The 23399-nt window shown below is 35.0% G+C and overlaps 1 protein-coding gene across 2 annotated transcripts; it reads right to left on the bottom strand.

Moving 5' to 3' along the window:
* Positions 1–12135: 12135 nt before the first annotated feature.
* anln (anillin, actin binding protein) lies at positions 12136–22365 on the bottom strand. 2 transcript variants are annotated; one of them, XM_068704603.1, is made up of 23 exons: positions 22236–22365; positions 20656–20806; positions 20141–20560; positions 19684–20003; positions 19237–19579; positions 18923–19131; positions 18719–18829; positions 18513–18624; positions 18132–18424; positions 17883–18022; positions 17559–17700; positions 17221–17356; positions 16760–16942; positions 16434–16560; positions 16167–16215; positions 15875–15928; positions 15506–15538; positions 15376–15394; positions 14974–15086; positions 14371–14457; positions 14167–14274; positions 13713–13885; positions 12136–13591 (listed from the first exon to the last, which is right to left on the bottom strand). In XM_068704603.1, exons 1-23 carry the CDS (start codon positions 22251–22253, stop codon positions 13477–13479), a joined length of 3456 nt encoding a protein of 1151 aa, XP_068560704.1. In that variant the 5' UTR covers positions 22254–22365; the 3' UTR covers positions 12136–13476. The 2 variants fall into 2 exon arrangements, with proteins under 2 accessions (XP_068560704.1, XP_068560703.1); XM_068704602.1 differs by having other exon boundaries at positions 18132–18427; positions 22236–22364.
* Positions 22366–23399: the final 1034 nt, after the last annotated feature.

The raw sequence follows: 23399 nt of genomic DNA, 5'->3' as shown, positions 1-23399 counted from the left end.
TGTTATACTATGACTTTTTTCAACATACTATAATATGACTTTTTTCGAAATATTATACTATGACTTTTTTCAACATGCTATACTATGACTTTTTTCAACATCTTATATTATGACTTTTTTTAACATACTATAATATGACTTTTTTTGACATACTATAATATGACTTTTTTCGACATACTATAATATGACTTTTTTCGAAATATTATACTATGACTTTTTTCGACTTACTATACTATGACTTTTTTCGACATACTATAATACGACTTTTTTCGACATACTATAATATGACTTTTTTTGACAATCTATAAATTGACTTTTTTCGACTTACTATACTATGACTTTTTTCGACATACTATAATACGACTTTTTTCGACATACTATAATATGACTTTTTTTGACAATCTATAAATTGACTTTTTTTGACATTCTATACTATGATTTTTTTCAACATGTTATACTATGACTTTTTTCAACATGCTATAATATGACTTTTTTCGACATTCTATAATATGACTTTTTTTGACAATCTATAAATTGACTTTTTTTGACATTCTATACTATGACTTTTTTTGACATGCTATAATATGACTTTTTTGACATACTATACTATGACTTTTTTTGAAGTACTATAATAGGACTTTTTATGAGATACTATACTATTACTTTTTATGACGTACTATACTATGACTTTTTTCGACATACTATACTATGACTATTTTTGATGTACTATACTATGACTTTTTTTGACGTACTATAATATGACTTTTTTCGACATGCTATAATATGACTTTTTTCAACATTCTATACTATGACTTTTTTTGACGTACTATAATATGACTTTTTTCGACATGCTATAATATGACTTTTTTCGACATACTATACTATGACTTTTTTTGAAGTACTATAATAGGACTTTTTATGAGATACTATACTATTACTTTTTATGACGTACTATACTATGACTTTTTTCGACATACTATACTATGACTATTTTTGATGTACTATACTATGACTTTTTTTGACGTACTATAATATGACTTTTTTCGACATGCTATAATATGACTTTTTTCGACATGCTATAATATGACTTTTTTCAACATGTTATACTATGACTTTTTTCAACATTTTATACTATGACTTTTTTTGACAATCTATACTATGACTTTTTTCGACATGCTATAATATGACTTTTTTCGACATACTATACTATGACTATTTTTGATGTACTATACTATGACTTTTTTTGACGTACTATAATATGACTTTTTTCGACATGCTATAATATGACTTTTTTCAACATTCTATACTATGACTTTTTTTGACGTACTATAATAGGACTTTTTATGAGATACTATACTATTACTTTTTATGACATACTATACTATGACTTTTTTCGACATACTATACTATGACTATTTTTGATGTACTATACTATGACTTTTTTCGACATGCTATAATATGACTTTTTTCAACATGTTATACTATGACTTTTTTCAACATACTATAATATGACTTTTTTCGAAATATTATACTATGACTTTTTTCAACATGCTATACTATGACTTTTTTCAACATCTTATATTATGACTTTTTTTAACATACTATAATATGACTTTTTTTGACATACTATAATATGACTTTTTTCGACATACTATAATATGACTTTTTTCGAAATATTATACTATGACTTTTTTCGACTTACTATACTATGACTTTTTTCGACATACTATAATACGACTTTTTTCGACATACTATAATATGACTTTTTTTGACAATCTATAAATTGACTTTTTTCGACTTACTATACTATGACTTTTTTCGACATACTATAATACGACTTTTTTCGACATACTATAATATGACTTTTTTTGACAATCTATGAATTGACTTTTTTTGACATTCTATACTATGATTTTTTTCAACATGTTATACTATGACTTTTTTCAACATGCTATAATATGACTTTTTTCGACATTCTATAATATGACTTTTTTTGACAATCTATAAATTGACTTTTTTTGACATTCTATACTATGACTTTTTTTGACATGCTATAATATGACTTTTTTGACATACTATACTATGACTTTTTTTGAAGTACTATAATAGGACTTTTTATGAGATACTATACTATTACTTTTTATGACGTACTATACTATGACTTTTTTCGACATACTATACTATGACTATTTTTGATGTACTATACTATGACTTTTTTTGACGTACTATAATATGACTTTTTTCGACATGCTATAATATGACTTTTTTCAACATTCTATACTATGACTTTTTTTGACGTACTATAATATGACTTTTTTCGACATGCTATAATATGACTTTTTTCGACATACTATACTATGACTTTTTTTGAAGTACTATAATAGGACTTTTTATGAGATACTATACTATTACTTTTTATGACGTACTATACTATGACTTTTTTCGACATACTATACTATGACTATTTTTGATGTACTATACTATGACTTTTTTTGACGTACTATAATATGACTTTTTTCGACATGCTATAATATGACTTTTTTCGACATGCTATAATATGACTTTTTTCAACATGTTATACTATGACTTTTTTCAACATTTTATACTATGACTTTTTTTGACAATCTATACTATGACTTTTTTCGACATGCTATAATATGACTTTTTTCGACATACTATACTATGACTATTTTTGATGTACTATACTATGACTTTTTTTGACGTACTATATGACTTTTTTCGACATGCTATAATATGACTTTTTTCAACATTCTATACTATGACTTTTTTTGACGTACTATAATATGACTTTTTTCGACATGCTATAATATGACTTTTTTCGACATACTATACTATGACTTTTTTCGAAGTACTATAATAGGACTTTTTATGAGATACTATACTATTACTTTTTATGACGTACTATACTATGACTTTTTTCGACATACTATACTATGACTATTTTTGATGTACTATACTATGACTTTTTTTGACGTACTATAATAGGACTTTTTATGAGATACTATACTATGACTTTTTATGACGTAGTATACTATGACTTTTTTCAACATACTATAATATGACTTTTTTCGAAATACTGTACTATGACTTTTTTCAACATGCTATAATATGACTTTTTTCGACATACTATACTATGACTTTTTTCGACATGCTATAATATGACTTTTTTCAACATGTTATACTATGACTTTTTTCAACATACTATAATATGACTTTTTTTGATGTACTATACTATGACTTTTTTCGACATGCTATAATATGACTTTTTTCGACATACTATACTATGACTTTTTTTGAAGTACTATAATAGGACTTTTTATGAGATACTATACTATTACTTTTTATGACGTACTATACTATGACTTTTTTCGACATACTATACTATGACTATTTTTGATGTACTATACTATGACTTTTTTCGACATGCTATAATATGACTTTTTTCAACATGTTATACTATGACTTTTTTCAACATACTATAATATGACTTTTTTCGAAATATTATACTATGACTTTTTTCAACATGCTATACTATGACTTTTTTCAACATCTTATATTATGACTTTTTTTAACATACTATAATATGACTTTTTTTGACATACTATAATATGACTTTTTTCGACATACTATAATATGACTTTTTTCGAAATATTATACTATGACTTTTTTCGACTTACTATACTATGACTTTTTTCGACATACTATAATACGACTTTTTTCGACATACTATAATATGACTTTTTTTGACAATCTATAAATTGACTTTTTTCGACTTACTATACTATGACTTTTTTCGACATACTATAATACGACTTTTTTCGACATACTATAATATGACTTTTTTTGACAATCTATAAATTGACTTTTTTTGACATTCTATACTATGATTTTTTTCAACATGTTATACTATGACTTTTTTCAACATGCTATAATATGACTTTTTTCGACATTCTATAATATGACTTTTTTTGACAATCTATAAATTGACTTTTTTTGACATTCTATACTATGACTTTTTTTGACATGCTATAATATGACTTTTTTGACATACTATACTATGACTTTTTTTGAAGTACTATAATAGGACTTTTTATGAGATACTATACTATTACTTTTTATGACGTACTATACTATGACTTTTTTTGACATACTATACTATGACTATTTTTGATGTACTATACTATGACTTTTTTTGACGTACTATAATATGACTTTTTTCGACATGCTATAATATGACTTTTTTCAACATTCTATACTATGACTTTTTTTGACGTACTATAATATGACTTTTTTCGACATGCTATAATATGACTTTTTTCGACATACTATACTATGACTTTTTTTGAAGTACTATAATAGGACTTTTTATGAGATACTATACTATTACTTTTTATGACGTACTATACTATGACTTTTTTCGACATACTATACTATGACTATTTTTGATGTACTATACTATGACTTTTTTTGACGTACTATAATATGACTTTTTTCGACATGCTATAATATGACTTTTTTCGACATGCTATAATATGACTTTTTTCAACATGTTATACTATGACTTTTTTCAACATTTTATACTATGACTTTTTTTGACAATCTATACTATGACTTTTTTCGACATGCTATAATATGACTTTTTTCGACATACTATACTATGACTATTTTTGATGTACTATACTATGACTTTTTTTGACGTACTATAATATGACTTTTTTCGACATGCTATAATATGACTTTTTTCAACATTCTATACTATGACTTTTTTTGACGTACTATAATAGGACTTTTTATGAGATACTATACTATTACTTTTTATGACATACTATACTATGACTTTTTTCGACATACTATACTATGACTATTTTTGATGTACTATACTATGACTTTTTTCGACATGCTATAATATGACTTTTTTCAACATGTTATACTATGACTTTTTTCAACATACTATAATATGACTTTTTTCGAAATATTATACTATGACTTTTTTCAACATGCTATACTATGACTTTTTTCAACATCTTATATTATGACTTTTTTTAACATACTATAATATGACTTTTTTTGACATACTATAATATGACTTTTTTCGACATACTATAATATGACTTTTTTCGAAATATTATACTATGACTTTTTTCGACTTACTATACTATGACTTTTTTCGACATACTATAATACGACTTTTTTCGACATACTATAATATGACTTTTTTTGACAATCTATAAATTGACTTTTTTCGACTTACTATACTATGACTTTTTTCGACATACTATAATACGACTTTTTTCGACATACTATAATATGACTTTTTTTGACAATCTATAAATTGACTTTTTTTGACATTCTATACTATGATTTTTTTCAACATGTTATACTATGACTTTTTTCAACATGCTATAATATGACTTTTTTCGACATTCTATAATATGACTTTTTTTGACAATCTATAAATTGACTTTTTTTGACATTCTATACTATGACTTTTTTTGACATGCTATAATATGACTTTTTTGACATACTATACTATGACTTTTTTTGAAGTACTATAATAGGACTTTTTATGAGATACTATACTATTACTTTTTATGACGTACTATACTATGACTTTTTTCGACATACTATACTATGACTATTTTTGATGTACTATACTATGACTTTTTTTGACGTACTATAATATGACTTTTTTCGACATGCTATAATATGACTTTTTTCAACATTCTATACTATGACTTTTTTTGACGTACTATAATATGACTTTTTTCGACATGCTATAATATGACTTTTTTCGACATACTATACTATGACTTTTTTTGAAGTACTATAATAGGACTTTTTATGAGATACTATACTATTACTTTTTATGACGTACTATACTATGACTTTTTTCGACATACTATACTATGACTATTTTTGATGTACTATACTATGACTTTTTTTGACGTACTATAATATGACTTTTTTCGACATGCTATAATATGACTTTTTTCGACATGCTATAATATGACTTTTTTCAACATGTTATACTATGACTTTTTTCAACATTTTATACTATGACTTTTTTTGACAATCTATACTATGACTTTTTTCGACATGCTATAATATGACTTTTTTCGACATACTATACTATGACTATTTTTGATGTACTATACTATGACTTTTTTTGACGTACTATAATATGACTTTTTTCGACATGCTATAATATGACTTTTTTCAACATTCTATACTATGACTGTTTTTGACGTACTATAATATGACTTTTTTCGACATGCTATAATATGACTTTTTTCGACATACTATACTATGACTTTTTTCGAAGTACTATAATAGGACTTTTTATGAGATACTATACTATTACTTTTTATGACGTACTATACTATGACTTTTTTCGACATACTATACTATGACTATTTTTGATGTACTATACTATGACTTTTTTTGACGTACTATAATATGACTTTTTTCGACATGCTATAATATGACTTTTTTCGACATGCTATAATATGACTTTTTTCAACATGTTATACTATGACTTTTTTCAACATTTTATACTATGACTTTTTTTGACAATCTATAAATTAACTTTTTTTGACATTCTATACTATGACTTTTTTCGACATGCTATAATATGACTTTTTTCGACATACTATACTATAACTTTTTTTGAAGTACTATAATAGGACTTTTTATGAGATACTATACTATGACTTTTTATGACGTAGTATACTATGACTTTTTTCGATATACTATACTATGACTATTTTTGATGTACTATAATAGGACTTTTTATGAGATACTATACTATGACTTTTTATGACATACTATACTATGACTTTTTTCGACATACTATACTATGACTTTTTTCAACATACTATAATATGACTTTTTTCGAAATACTGTACTATGACTTTTTTCAACATGCTATAATATGACTTTTTTCGACATACTATACTATGACTTTTTTCGACATGCTATAATATGACTTTTTTCAACATGTTATACTATGACTTTTTCAACGTACTATAATATGACTTTTTTTGATGTACTATACTATGACTTTTTTCGACATGCTATAATATGACTTTTTTCGACATACTATACTATGACTTTTTTTGAAGTACTATAATAGGACTTTTTATGAGATACTATACTATTACTTTTTATGACGTACTATACTATGACTTTTTTCGACATACTATACTATGACTATTTTTGATGTACTATACTATGACTTTTTTCGACATGCTATAATATGACTTTTTTCAACATGTTATACTATGACTTTTTTCAACATACTATAATATGACTTTTTTCGAAATATTATACTATGACTTTTTTCAACATGCTATACTATGACTTTTTTCAACATCTTATATTATGACTTTTTTTAACATACTATAATATGACTTTTTTTGACATACTATAATATGACTTTTTTCGACATACTATAATATGACTTTTTTCGAAATATTATACTATGACTTTTTTCGACTTACTATACTATGACTTTTTTCGACATACTATAATACGACTTTTTTCGACATACTATAATATGACTTTTTTTGACAATCTATAAATTGACTTTTTTCGACTTACTATACTATGACTTTTTTCGACATACTATAATACGACTTTTTTCGACATACTATAATATGACTTTTTTTGACAATCTATAAATTGACTTTTTTTGACATTCTATACTATGACTTTTTTCAACATGTTATACTATGACTTTTTTCAACATGCTATAATATGACTTTTTTCGACATTCTATAATATGACTTTTTTTGACAATCTATAAATTCACTTTTTTTGACATTCTATACTATGACTTTTTTCGACATGCTATAATATGACTTTTTTTGACATACTATACTATGACTTTTTTTGAAGTACTATAATAGGACTTTTTATGAGATACTATACTATTACTTTTTATGACGTACTATACTATGACTTTTTTCGACATACTATACTATGACTATTTTTGATGTACTATACTATGACTTTTTTTGACGTACTATAATATGACTTTTTTCGACATGCTATAATATGACTTTTTTCAACATTCTATACTATGACTTTTTTTGACGTACTATAATATGACTTTTTTCGACATGCTATAATATGACTTTTTTCGACATGCTATAATATGACTTTTTTCAACATGTTATACTATGACTTTTTTCAACATTTTATACTATGACTTTTTTTGACAATCTATACTATGACTTTTTTCGACATGCTATAATATGACTTTTTTCGACATACTATACTATAACTTTTTTTGAAGTACTATAATAGGACTTTTTATGAGATACTATACTATGACTTTTTATGACGTAGTATACTATGACTTTTTTCGATATACTATACTATGACTATTTTTGATGTACTATAATAGGACTTTTAATGAGATACTATACTATGACTTTTTATGACATACTATACTATGACTTTTTTCGACATACTATACTATGACTTTTTTTTGTAGTAATATAATATGACTTTTTATGACATGCTATACTATGACTTTTTCGACATACTATACTATGACTTTTTTCAACATACTATAATATGACTTTTTTCGAAATACTGTACTATGACTTTTTTTCAACATGCTATAATATGACTTTTTTCGACATACTATAATATGACTTTTTTCGACATACTGTACTATGACTTTTTTCAACATGCTATAATATGACTTTTTTCGACATACTATACTATGACTTTTTTTGAAGTACTATAATAGGACTTTTTATGAGATACTATACTATGACTTTTTATGACATACTATACTATGACTTTTTTCGACATACTATACTATGACTATTTTTGACGTACTATAATAGGACTTTTTATGAGATACTATACTATGACTTTTTTCGACGTACTATGTTAGATTGGATAAAAGCGTCTGCTAAATGACTGTAATGTAATTATGACTTTTTCGACATACTATACTATGACTTTTTTCAACATACTATAATATGACTTTTTTTTGTAGTAATATAATATGACTTTTTATGACATGCTATAATATGACTTTTTTTGACAATCTATAAATTGACTTTTTTTGACATTCTATACTATGACTTTTTTCGACATGCTATAATATGACTTTTTTCGACATACTATACTATGACTTTTTTTGAAGTACTATAATAGGACTTTTTATGAGATACTATACTATTACTTTTTATGACATACTATACTATGACTTTTTTCGACATATTATACTATGACTATTTTTGATGTACTATACTATGACTTTTTTGACGTACTATAATATGACTTTTTTCGACATGCTATAATATGACTTTTTTCAACATGTTATACTATGACTTTTTTCAACATGCTATAATATGACTTTTTTCGACATTCTATACTATGACTTTTTTCGACATGCTATAATATGACTTTTTTTGACAATCTATAAATTAACTTTTTTTGACATTCTATACTATGACTTTTTTTGACATGCTATAATATGAATTTTTTCGACATACTATACTATAACTTTTTTTGAAGTACTATAATAGGACTTTTTATGAGATACTATACTATGACTTTTTATGACGTAGTATACTATGACTTTTTTCGATATACTATACTATGACTATTTTTGATGTACTATAATAGGACTTTTTATGAGATACTATACTATGACTTTTTATGACATACTATACTATGACTTTTTTCGAAATACTGTACTATGACTTTTTTCAACATGCTATAATATGACTTTTTTCGACATACTATACTATGACTTTTTTCAACATGCTATAATATGACTTTTTTTGACAATCTATAAATTGACTTTTTTCGACATGCTATACTATGACTTTTTTCAACATACTATACTATGACTTCTTTTTTACATACTATATTATGACTTTTTTCAACATAGTATAATATGACTTTTTTCGACATGCTATACTAAGACTTTTTTCGACATGCTATACTAAGACTTTTTTCGACATATTATAATATGACTTTTTATGACATACTATACCATGACTTTTTTCAACATACTATCTGACTTTTTTATGATATACTATATTAATATATATTTTTATTACATACTATGCTATGACGTTTGACATTTTGTTGACCTCCTCTGAGATTTTTAAGGACTTATTTCATTACATCCTTTACTATATTACCTTTTCTTGATTTTGTTATGACACACTATATAATATGACAGGTTTATTATTTTATTACTGTACTATGACCTTTTGTCTTATTTAATTTGTGGTGGAAAAAATCCTTTACCCGCTTTGCGTGAGTCTTTTACTGCTGAAATAATTAAGACCAAAAACCAGAGTTTGTCTTTTAAGTATTTATTCTCTTTACAGAGAAGGTTCAGTCACAACAGAATGCGTACAGTCTCAGTAAGGAACAAAAAAGTTTACGCACTTTCAGGAGCAAAGGTGTGGGCCGATGGCCAATGTTACAGACATTCTGGTCTCAGACTGATATGAACAACTATGAAAAACAAACGGCCAGAAACCAAAACAAGCAGCAGGACGACCTTGGTGCTGGAACATTATACTACTAGTTATCTCAGGAGCAGGAAAGAGTGAATTCTTCTTCTGCACAACAGAGACACGGTGAAGTTCAACAAAGTAAAGAGCAAAATGACTTATGCATGAATACAATATACTGAGTAGAAATATAAACTAAGTAAAAATGTACATACAATGGAATATGAATGATAATAAAAGCAGCAAAATAAATAAGACTAATAATAATGATAGTAGTAGTAGTGTGGGTGTTTAATGCATCAATGGGACATAAATACATACAGATGTAGAGGAGAGAGATGTAGAACATTTTTTTATTACTTTTTGTTCTGGATGTAAAAGCTTACCACCTTCACTCAGAGTTGTTCTCGCTCCATTGCTGTTTTGTTTTTTATTGCTGCAGATATTTTTACACACGCTTACATATTTTTTTGATATACTATAATAAAATATTTATAGTACTATAAATATACTATGACTTTTTCTTGACATTTTTATGACCCACTATACTATGACATTTTTTAGGACTTATGTCATTACATGCTTTACCATGACTTTTTCTAGACTTCCTATACTATGACTTTTTCTAGACTTCCTATACTATGACTTTTTTGACATACAATACTATGATTTTTTTATGATATACTATACTATATTTATTTTACATACTATGCCATGACATTTTTTACAACATACTATATATGACAGGTGGTTTATTACTTTATTACTATACTATGACCTTTTATGTCTTACCTCATGACATACCTGCACTATACTTTGATGACTTTTTTTTTTTACCTTTTATGAAATACTATACCATGAATTGTTAGTGACATACTAACATATACTATGACTTACTGAATACTGTATCATGACTTTTTTTTAATATACTTTACTGTGATGTTTTCAAAGAATATATATACTATGACTATTTTCATGACATACTATATTACCTTGTTACAACATACTATTTTTCCTTTGGCTTTTGTATGACATACTACACTATGACTTTATGACCGTTTTCGACTTACTATATACTGACTTTTTTATGATATACTATTTTTATTGTTATTACACACTATGCTATGACTTTTTGACATTATTCGACTTCCTATACTATGACATAGTATATGACAGGTGGTTTATTGCCTTATTGATATACTATGACCTTTTGTCTTACCTCATGACACCACTTAACTATATTTTGATGACTTTATTTGGTACACTATAATATGACTTTATGAAATAATGATTTCATAATTGTTAGTGACATACTATAATATTGCTTTATTACATACTATACTTTGAATTTGTACGACTTTATAAACTACTGTATCATGACGTTTTCACAAACATATATTTTGACTATTTTTATGACATACTATATTACTTTATTACATACTGTACCTTGAATTTTTATGACATACATTTGACACATTTATGACAAGAAAAAGTAGCACTTTTCCATTTTCTAGTACATAAAAGACATTAAAATACCTCAGATCTTAAAACATAATTTAGACTCAATTTAATGTTACATTTCAATAAAATGACAAAAGGAAGTTCAGCATTAGTAACCTGGTCCATTTTGGTCAAAGCAGGCTTTTATTGAAGTCTCATAGAACCACAAGGTGAAGAACTGAAGCCTGTTAAAGCCCTGATACACATCTCCTGCTCCCTCATATTCTCCATGATGAAAAGGTATGTAGAAAGAATACGCTGCATTCGTCAGCAACATGATGAAAAGCGCTTTTACTTCACCTGCAGGGCCACTGGAAGGTCTGTTACATCGGTGTGACGGGAGAATGTGGAGTCTAAAACATTCTGTGATCGCATCACCTGCTTCAGATATAATCTCTTAATGCGCAACTAAAAAAATAAACGAGTCTGCCTCCTTTTAAAATAAATATATCCGTACTTTGACAATATGTACGGGTGCCATATTGTTTTCAAAGCGCTGTGTTTGCGGCCATTAAGAATGTAGACCGTTGAGAGACACACACACACACACACACACACACACACACACACACACACACACACACACGGCAATCTGATGCTCAAACTAAATCTTTTCTGCGTAGATGTAGATGAGTCGTTTTAAAAAGAGATAGCGTGAAGGCAGGCGCATAAATAAACGGTCCAATACCGTAAAAATTTGGTTTCAGCATATATGCCGAGAAGTATTCAAAGCTGCAGTAACGTGTGTTTTCAGGTGATTAACGGCTGTAACACACGTTAGTGAAGCGTTTACATAAAACCAATGTCGGTGATGTAACAGACCTTACCTGTGGTTATCCTAAACTCTAACTTCCACACCGAAACAAAGACACAAACACTCATTACATCCAGATTGAAAGCTGGGGTATAACTGCATGACAATGAAAAAACCTGCCGCAAGTTATGAAAGCTAATATATATATATATATATATATATAAAGTAAAAACTTACCGAAAGTATCAGTATCGTTCTGTGCGGCCATGCAGGATAACGTGTGATAAAAACGTGTGGTGCCTCAGTATTCATCTGTAATCATAACATCATTTATATACACATTGATTTCAGCCTCGAAGCCAAATAACTTAAAGCCATGCGTTGTGTGTCAAAGACACTAAATATTGGCATTAACATAAAAAAAACGTGGCAACTCAACAATACCCCCCCCAAAAAAACACATCAGAATACCGAACCAGTGTGGAAATGTAGTAAAAAATATAAAATAGTGCCAAACCCCCGACATAAAAATACTGTACTGAAATGTCTCGATGGCTTTATTCACCTCCTCCTCCTCCTCCTCCTCCGATCTATAACGTATGCGTCCGATCACCGATAATATTTAACAACTCGCATACTGTATTGCACTTTGTAATTGCATGCGTCACCGATATATCGGCGGTCCCGAGAGATCGGAGGGGCAGAGATTTACAGCGGCCGGTAACAGGCGTCCGGCTGCCACATGCGCAGATCCACCACGATCTGGTTCAGCGTCTTCATCCACAGGTTCCTCTCGTCCTTAGTGTCCGCACTCAGCCAGTTTCTGCACGGGGGAAAAACACATTTTTTTATACATCAGGCGGTCTTTGATTAGCTTGATTTAATAAAGCGGATCTAGCTTCTTAACGTTGTTGTTGCCTCAATGACAGAAGGCAGGAACTTACTTGGTGACACACATGGTGTTCTGGCACTGGCTGACGAGCGTCTCCTTGTCGTCCTCTCTTTGCGGTCGGACTGTGATCAGCTCAAATGTGTGCGGTCTGGCACAAAACTCTCGGTTGGCCGGCTCCACCTTATTGCTGGTGCAGTTAGCCAGGTTGATGCGGCCAATGGGATTCTGACAGAAGAGAAGAAACGAAACGAGGTGTTCAAGACAAATCATATGTACATATTCATTCAGAGTTGACCTCGTGTCACCAGGACACGGCTACAGGCTACACACTTTTAAGAAGCTGGTCACATCTTGGACATTGTCATCATGGAGACTGTTTTTACTTTCTTACAATCAACCGGAAGAGAATCTCAAAGCTGGACCAAACCCTCCGCTCTCCGCACGGAGAAGATGAACACAAACCGGAGCTCGATAAAGACCGTTTTGCCGTAGAAGAGCTCAGTCACCTTGCGCTTCTCATCGTCTGGGTAGGTCCAGTAGGAGATGCAGTACCCCGACAGGACACACCACCTCCTGTGCCAGGCTCCGAATCCACTCACGTCCTCAAACATCGTCTGGAGGAGAGGGGAAGTAAAATTACAACACATTTGTATCGCGACATTGGCAAATCGGGCACCGGCCTCCTGATTTGATCGGCGGCCTGCGCTCACCAGGAAGCCCTTCTCCTCCACTTTGGAGCCGACTTCACACTGCATCTTGAGGTAGACGTGGCCCTCCAGAGGGCACAAGAACGGCACCTTGAGGCAAAAGTACAGACGCTTCATTAAGACAAAAAAAACCTCAGACTTCAACATTCATGTAATGTTTAACGTCACAAGACGAGGTTACGATGTCTCAAAGACGGTTAAAAATCATAGACGGTGACGAAAGGCAATAAAAACAAAATGTTAGTGTCACAATGCAGTTAAAGGTGTTCCTTGTTATACAAGGAACAGAACAAACAGAACAACAACAACAAAAAACAGGGCAAGTAGTAACCTTGGTATGAAACATGTCACTGAGCAGTTCTCTTTCACTTCCTTCATATATGATCTAAAAGAGAGATATTAAAGATGTGACTGCGATCCGAGTGAGCCGTGTGTGTGTGTGTGTGTGTGTGTGTGTGTGTGTGTGTGTGTGTGTGTGTGCGCATCACACGTACAGCATGGACAGCGTGCCTTCAGAGTAAGGCCTGTCGCATTAATGAAAGGCAGAGAATAAAAGGGAGGATGTGACATCATAATAAAATAAGGTGACATTGGTGGTTTCCTTACCTTCTCCAGAGGAAACTTGTTTGTCCCGATAGAGGACAGGGTGAGCTTGTGTGATCCGACCAGGACGTAGTTACTGGTGCGAACAGCATTGGGGCCTCCTGGACTGGCCACAACTACACACGGAACGAATGACATCATCAAAAAAAAAAGAAAAAAAAAAAAGAAGACAAGTTCACCCCCCAAAAAAATCAAAGATTGCTTTTGGTGTCAGATCGTTACAGCTGTGAGGAGGAGGACACAATTATTGTTTAAATGTCACGCTGGCTGCAAACGCATGCGTCCTTCTGAGCCGTGGTAAGGCTGGCGAGTGTGGCTCGGTAGAAAGAAAGTAGATCCTACATATTAGTCTCTGTCTTCACTCAATAGAACGAATAGCTGTAGATTGAATATGTTTGGACCTACCTGGTGTCTGGACACTTTTCTGCAAGACAAGAGAGGAAGCCAGCGAATTAAAAACACAAACGTCAGATGAGAAGTAGTTACATTCTGATATATAATCATAAAAAAAAAAGAATACATTTGAAATACTTACAGTGATGGCGAGGAATCTCTTCGGAGTGATCGCCTGGACAGATGGAAGTAAAAGCAAATCATTAAAAAGTCGGTTTTGGGTCAAAAGGAGAAATGGGAGCGACAGTAATTTGTCCGTTTGCTGTCCAGTTAACGTTTCTCTCCACCTAATGAAACGACACCACACTGTGCACACCCACCGACATGTGAGGGATCGGATTCAGAAACGGTTCATACCGACATACACATACAATGGGCCTCATGGACCTCCCTCCATATTGTCTGCGCGCGCACACACACACACACACACACACACACTTTAAGTATTAAAGAAAGCTCCATGATTGACTGATCACGCGTTTTCCCATTTGGTAAAAAGAAGCTAATTTACCTTTGACTTGCTGGGTTTCTTCTTCTTGTCACTGCAGGCGTCACGCTTCTGCACCTGAAGACGTGATTGGTTAACACACACACACACACACACACACACACACACACACACACACACACACACACACACACACACACACACACACACACACACACACACACACACACACACACACACACACACACACACACACACACACACACACAGATCAGGTGTCAGTAAATATAGTGGGTATGTGGTCACGGCCTCGGTGTTCTGGTTCTCTGTAAAACCCTGATGCGGGGACACTCACCAAGCAATAGACCTCGACAGCAATGTGAAAGTCACTGGAGACATCAGATCTGAAAGTGAGGAAGAGGAGGGACACTTATGGTCAATATGGGATCTGTTCGATATAAAGAGGTTCAATAATCTAGAGCGGTCGTGTTTTTTAACGTTAGCTTCTATTTGAATGGTCTGTCGTCACATTTCATGACGACGTCGCCGTACGGAAAACTATGAATACAACTCACAATCTAATAACAGCAACCAGTCATTACCGTACCAGTGCAGGACTTACATGGTGAACTTGGTGGGGAAAGCCAGCGTGTCTCCGCTGAGGCCCCGGTGGGTGCTGGCCAGAGGCGTGGCCACCGTGTTCTCTGCTCCCGCACGGATCATCAAGAAGAAGGAATGTTGGGTCGACTCTGAAACAATCACGACAGGATAATATTGACGACCATCAAGTTGATGGAAGTGAATCTGATCGGCGGTTCTGGAACCAAAAACTCTGATTTCTACCACCTCAGGTTTAGTCAACTCAGAGTTCAGGCTCAGTCAGAGTCTGGGGCCCCTGGTGTCTGCATTAAACTACTGAACTGTGGTTCTAAGCATTTTGGAGCCTACCTGGCTTGTTGGCGATGGAGCAAACAAAGTCCGCTTTGAGAGGCAGGCGCAACTCCTGCAGGGTGATGGAGCCCCTGGAGGCAGACGTGCTAGAAGGCTCCGGGGCCACAGAGGCCTTCTTCTGGCCCTTTGGGTCTCCTTTCAGACGGTCCAGCTCGGCCTTCAACGCCTCCCGCCTCTCCGCTAAGAAAGTCAGAAAAAGGACAGAAAGTCGAGCTTTGGTACGACTAAACCCTGAAGATGGGGGCTCTCTTATAGGGGGTGTTGTCTTGTGTTTTTTTTTTTTTTAATCATTTATAGAAGTCACATGACTATAAGTCGGGTTTACACACGGCCTAGAAGTGGCAGCGTGAATGTTTTTTTTGCATTGCATATAACACTTTGAGTGGTAGCTCATGTCCTCAGTGAGGCACACGGGTTAAGTATAAGCCCCTCCCCCCCCAAATTAACCCCCAACTCACTTGCCACCAGCAGCAGCCTCTCTGCCTCGGCCTCCACCTGGGATCCCTTGCCGTGCTCCTCATCCGTGCAGCAGTTCAGCGCCTGACTGGCCTGATGAATGACGGTCTGCTGCAGGTTCATCTCATTTGTCAGAATCTGAAGAAACGCAACGGAGCGTTAGAAACGTTCGCCTCCTCTGTGATGAACGACGACTCGTACTTCAAAATCGGGTCCGAAGCGCATAACAGAGTTCACATGATAACTTAAACACTCATACTGAAGTATTCTATATTTTTAAGACTCTTTGCTGCAGAACTCTACGTGGCATGAATCAAAGTCGAACGTATCTAATCCAAACCTTCATCTTCTGTTTGATACCGGAGAGACTGGATCCTCTTGGTTCCTCTGCTCTGTGAGAAACGTCCTCTTTTCTCACGATCACCTGTTTCGCGTTGGGTCTCTCGGTCTCTTTCACCCGGATGGACCTATATGCGTCAATGCTAGCGCACACACACACACACACACACAGACAGACAGACAGACAGACAGACAGACAGACAGACAGACAGACAGACAGACAGACACACACAGAGAACCGAGGGGATAAGTTATGCATTTTCCTGCGACGACAGCCAACTTCAATCCATTCAAGAGACCAAAAAAAAAAAAAAAAAGCACTTACCTGTACGGCAGTTTGTGGTCCTCGTCCAGGGCCTCCGAGGAGGCGGTCCGTACCACGGTGGTTCTCTGGAACTTGCTGGGTTTGGAGACGTTGCCCGGAGTGTTGCCCTTCACCGCGAACGAGCCGGCTGGAGTCGACGTCTGCATGAAGAGAAAGTGTGTTTGTTAAGATGTTTCATCATGTTTCCCTCACGTTTACTCAAACAGGAAGTAGATGCTAGCGGTAGCGAGGTCGACGTTAGGGGCCTACCATCAGTCGTCTCTCTGGACTCTTCACCACCTCTGCCAGTGGAGTGAGGAGGGACATGGAGGAGATATTCAAAGCATCTTCCTCATCATCCTCCTCCTCATCATCACCACTCTGGTCCAGGGCTCTATCAAACAGGTCGTTGATAACAGCGGAGTTGATGGACTGGTCCACATTCATCTCTATCTCCTTGACCACCTCCTCCTCCTCTTCTTCTGTGGTTTTCTCTACAGTGTGGTCGACCGCCCTCAGAGGACTGGATGTTGAGGTGGGAGGCGAGGTCATCAACCCGGGACCTGCTAATGGATGAAAGAACAACTGCCGATGCTGGTAGGTGATCACTCAAACATCTGGACACAAACATGAATATGAAATGTTGAATACCTGGAGGAGTGCACTTTGTGGGTGTGTCTGTACTCTCAGCAGAAGGCTCTGCGGGTTCCTCCTGTGGCTCACATCGGGGAACTTCGGCCTCCGCGGTCTTGTCACGCTGTTCCTAAAAAAGCATTATTTTTTGTGATTAAATATAATCTTGGATTTTAAGCATGACTATATTGTGAGATTTGCGTGTCGGATGCTTATTGACCAACCTTGACGTCTGCGTTTCTATTGGTTGCTGCCGCCGCCTCGTTGTTTCTCCACATATTGTTGTTCCCCTTCTGAAAGCGACTCCGAATCTGAGCCAGCTCAGACTCTCGCTCCTGAAAGTAGTTTAATAATAATAATAAAAAAAAAAAGTTAATATTGTGCAACAATAAGAGGAAACACAGTCGTATCTCTTGACATTAACTGACCTGCTTCTGTCTTTGGGTGAGATCGGCGGTGGTCGTGTTTGCAGCCCGGGAGGCCTTGAGCCTCTCCTGCACCAGTCTGGTGTTCGGTGTGACCGAGGATGGAGTAACGGCGGGGGTCTTGGACTGGGCGGCGCCCCCAGCTGGGGAGCTCTGGTTGGTGCCGCGCTCCTGGCACCTCTCTCCAAAGCGCTCCAGGAAAGACTTCACACCTGTTGGGAAGAATGAAGGGAAGAAACACATCATGTTTTCTGCCACTCTGTATACAATTTTTATTAAATAAAGTTTAAAAAAAAAAGAATTGCAACATGACTCACCAGGTGTCCCAGCAGTGGCCATTTCCTGAGGGCCAGCAGTGGTGGGCTTGGTACGGAGTTCTGGCTTCTGGGGGCTGGAGGTGGGACCCCGAGAGAAGGCCTGATTCTTCAGGGGACTTTGAGGTACTGGTGTTGAGGAGGAGGGACCAGCTTTCTGGGGACTGGAAGGGAAGGCTTTTCCCTGGAGGGAACTCTTCTGGGGACTAGAGGGGAAGGTCTCCCCCTGATTGGAACTCTTCTGAGCACCGATTCCTGACTTAAGTGCCGGCCTGGCTGCAGGAATGTCAGCCTTCTGGGGGCTTGGGAGAATCACTCGGCTCGGCTTCGCTGGACAGTTCAGAACCTGTTAAGAAGACATGCAATAGATTTATTCATAAAGCATATTATAAAACAACACAAGTTGGAGGAGGGGCGTTGACAGGGCCATGCTGCTTCAGGTGAACCTACCTGAGAGCTGGGTGTGGACTCCATGCTTCTCGCTGAACTGGCCACCACATGGCCCGCAGCACCCGGTTTAGTGCCGGCGGCGTCTCTGACCGCTAACTTGTGAACAGCCGTACCGGGCTTCTGTTTCGCCGCCTCGACGGGAACGCTAGCATGGCTTAGGTCGTCTTCCCAGGTTCCAATGGTGGCGGCGAGGTCGGCGAGTCGGCCTCTCCTCCCGACGGGAGTTCCCGAGGACACGGCGGGGGCGGCAGCTGGCGGGACCTCAGCTGGTTTCTTCAACGGGGACGGGGGGGTGCAGTCTGGGACGGCATCAGAGGAGTCTGAAAAGGTGGTTTGATATGGACAAAGACAAAACTACATGACTGAGAGACACATGACAGAATGGACAGCACACACATTTTTTCACAACATACAGTGAAACATTTGTTTGATGAAAATCTAAACAAAACGTCCGTACCATCGCCATCCCAATACTTCCTCTGCTGCGCTAGCCTCTGCAGACGAGACCTCATGCCAGCAGCAGGCGGAGCTGCGACTTCCACCAGGTCCTCCTTGTTCCCCCGCGAGGCTGAACCGGCAGGCGCCATCTCCGCTTCCCTGCTGCTCGGAGGATTAGGAGCCGGGGTCATCATTTTCTCTGGCTCCGGAGTCTTCAGCCGGACGGCAGGCCGGGCGGCGGTCTTCTCCAGCGAGGAGGAGTGACGACCGCCGGCGGGCCCCACCGGGGGTTTCTTGTCCGTGGGAGGATCCGCGAGCACGGAGGCAACCGCCCGCGGCGGCGGCAGCGGCTCCTGGTTCTCCTCGCCGGCTGCGGGCGAGGCGTTTTCCTCCGAGCACCTGCGCTTGGAGGGAGAAGGCCTGGAGGACACCTGTGGGACTGGGAGGAAGTGAGAGGGACACGTAAGCAAAGAGGAGAGCTGCAGCTGACAGGACAAGTCTCAGCAGACGGCAATCCGACACCCGTGTTCGTACCTTTATCGGCGACCGGCTCACTGATCACGCTGTTGGTGTCGGCCAGCGGCTCTCTGGGACGCTTCGCCATCTGTCTGTTGGCTGCATTTGGTCTCTCTGCCATTTTCTTCTGCAGGTTCTCTCTGCGAGCCCGGGTCCGCTCCAACAGTTTCTGGTTTGACATAAACAAAAAAAACATTGTTACAATGGCTGCTTTACACGTTCTGAGGAAGGGCAGAATAACATCAGAATCTGTACAATAACTAAATAATAAGTACGTGTTCACAAATGTTTCCTGCACGCTTAAGTTGCTCTTTAAGTCCTTAAAGAAAGAATTAAACTCAGTTATTAGACGAATCAATCTTCTCATAACAAATAACTGAACTTGTGACCCTCTTTCTTTAATGATGCATAAGTTTATTTGACTTGAATTTTTAAAAAAAAAAGAGGCATTTCTTTGTTGTTTATGTCAGAACTTATAATAGTTTGTATGACCAGAAACCTCAAGAAAGATGAAAAATGACGCGAGGCTGACGGTGCCATAGAATTAAGAGACTCGTCCCTCTTTTATAGTCACACTTGAGAGACTTGCAGTTAGATTGTGTATTGGCTAAAAATATGCCGATTCTCTCTCCCAAGTATCTGCTGGATCTGTAACTGTCTGGAAACAGGGCAGAGCACATTGTCGGTCTCTATGTGAGCTACTAACAGGCAACACATAAAACAATCCTCCTTCAGCAGAGATTAAAAAAAAAAAAGAAGAAAAAAAAGGCCTCTGTTTGCTTGCCCTCTTGCTCCCTTTTTCCTTCTTTCCTTAACGTGACATTCCCTTCCCTTGGTCTCACAATCTGATTTACTGTCTGTTAACTGTGCAAGCCCAAACGCATTCCTGCGGCCGCACCGCCTTCACACTGTGGAAAACCTGAAGTCACGTTTAACAAGCATTCCTCAGGAATGAGACACTCCTGCTTGGAGTTCCTGGATTTGAAATTTCAAACTCTACTGGCTCAGATACTGGAGTAACAAGAATCAGTGTTAGAAAGAAGAAAATAAATCTAGCATAAGCTTGTAAAGACAGCATGAGTGCATGAAGGCAAAGAGAGACAACCCAAGTGTTGGACACTTTCCAGTTTCTGACACATAGCATTGCCTTAAATGGAGGCAAAGCTGGTTTGATTTGAATAACGTTCAACAGTCACTGCTGGAGTGAAATGAAGAAGTAGGAAAGTGAACTGGTGAGTCAGAAGTCTAAATCAGACGACGTAACGTGTACCCGTAACGTTAGCAAACTTAAGTGCCACATAAGTTACAAAGCTAACTGTTAGTTTTCATTTTTAGATTTGTGGTTGCAGAAAACTTGACAATACGAAGACACAACACGTGACTTTTTTTTTTTTTTCTTCCCATTGTACATATACACACACATACAATACAATTCTGTATGGTAACGTAAACATACGCCACACTATTGTGGAAGTAAACCAGTTAGTCTCCTGCCATAATTAAGACATAGGAAATGTTGTGTTAGCATTAGCAAGTAACGTCAACCTTACGATAGCTAACAGCTAGCGCTACATAATATCTGCCGTTAGTTAGCTTACCTCAGTAAATGGATCCATTCCGGACAGTTTATCCCTATCGATGACTGTTTAAACAACGCTGTTTCAGTGCTGCACACACTCTACGTGTACACAGACGGTGAGGGGAAAAGCTGAGCGGCTCTCAGCTTGTCTTCTTCTTCTCTCTTCTCTACTCTCTGCAGCAAAACAACTGTTCAAATTTGAATTTCAGCGCTGGACCCACTGCGCATGCTCCAACAGTTGGGAGCCCCTTGAGGAACCAATCAGACTCAAGGAGCCTGTGCTTTACAGTCGGACAGCCTATCACGGCGCTGGGTGCGCGGTCACGTTACAAGAAGGCGTCACTCCATGATGCGCTTCACGTCGTCACATGTTTTATGAATCAGTCTTCTGTGTATTCAAACGATAAAGCGGTTAAAACTTACGCTGAAGTTTTTTTTTGTGTGGTTTCCACTGTTTAACTGTACAACATACACCAACAAATATGAGCAGATATGCAAGAAACCTATGTTGTGATTCCTTTATAAAGTCCCCATGTTTTCTAAAACATGCGAAACTTATCAAATCCTGCATTAACGTTTGCAATTGATCAGTTTAGTCAAACATTCAAATTGCAAGTTTAAAAAGTTAGTGGGGAATTAAGTGTCATGGAGACTATTAAAAACATGGAATGTTAATATGAACTGAGATTTTATAAATCTCAGTTATAAATAAAAAATAAATTTATATAAATATAATATATATATATATTTTATAAATAGATATATTTTATAAATATATATATTTTATAAAATATACATTTTATGTATATATTTATATCCCCTGTACACAAAATATATGTATATCTCCTGTATATCAAAAAAATATTTATTTGTATTTATATTTTTATAAATATATATATATATATATATATATATTTATTTTTTTTATAATAAAATATATATATTTTTTAGAATAATATATATATATTTTATAATAAAATATATACACACAGTATACAGGGGATAACACGGGATAGCAAATATAATACAAACTAATATAATTCATTATTTTATATATCCCCTGTATACCAAAAAATATTTATATATATATATATATATATATATATTTATAAATATATATATTTTTATAATAAAAAATACATATATTTAAAATAAAATATAAAATATATACACACAGTATACA

The sequence above is a fragment of the Cebidichthys violaceus genome, unplaced genomic scaffold (genome assembly GCF_023349555.1).
Source record: "Cebidichthys violaceus isolate CVI_PGR_0920_01 unplaced genomic scaffold, fCebVio1.0.p SCAF_96, whole genome shotgun sequence".
NCBI lineage: Eukaryota > Metazoa > Chordata > Actinopteri > Perciformes > Stichaeidae > Cebidichthys > Cebidichthys violaceus.
The sequence above is the reverse complement of the archived record's forward strand: the minus strand, read 5'-3'. Positions and strand labels throughout refer to the sequence as shown.

Coding starts and splice junctions, on each gene's coding strand:
- anln (XM_068704602.1), bottom strand. Junction 19,132..19,236: donor GGCCACTGCTGGGACACCTG/GTGAGTCATGTT, acceptor TCTTCCCAACAG/GTGTGAAGTCTTTCCTGGAG. Junction 16,561..16,759: donor CTCCATCGCCAACAAGCCAG/GTAGGCTCCAAA, acceptor TGATTGTTTCAG/AGTCGACCCAACATTCCTTC.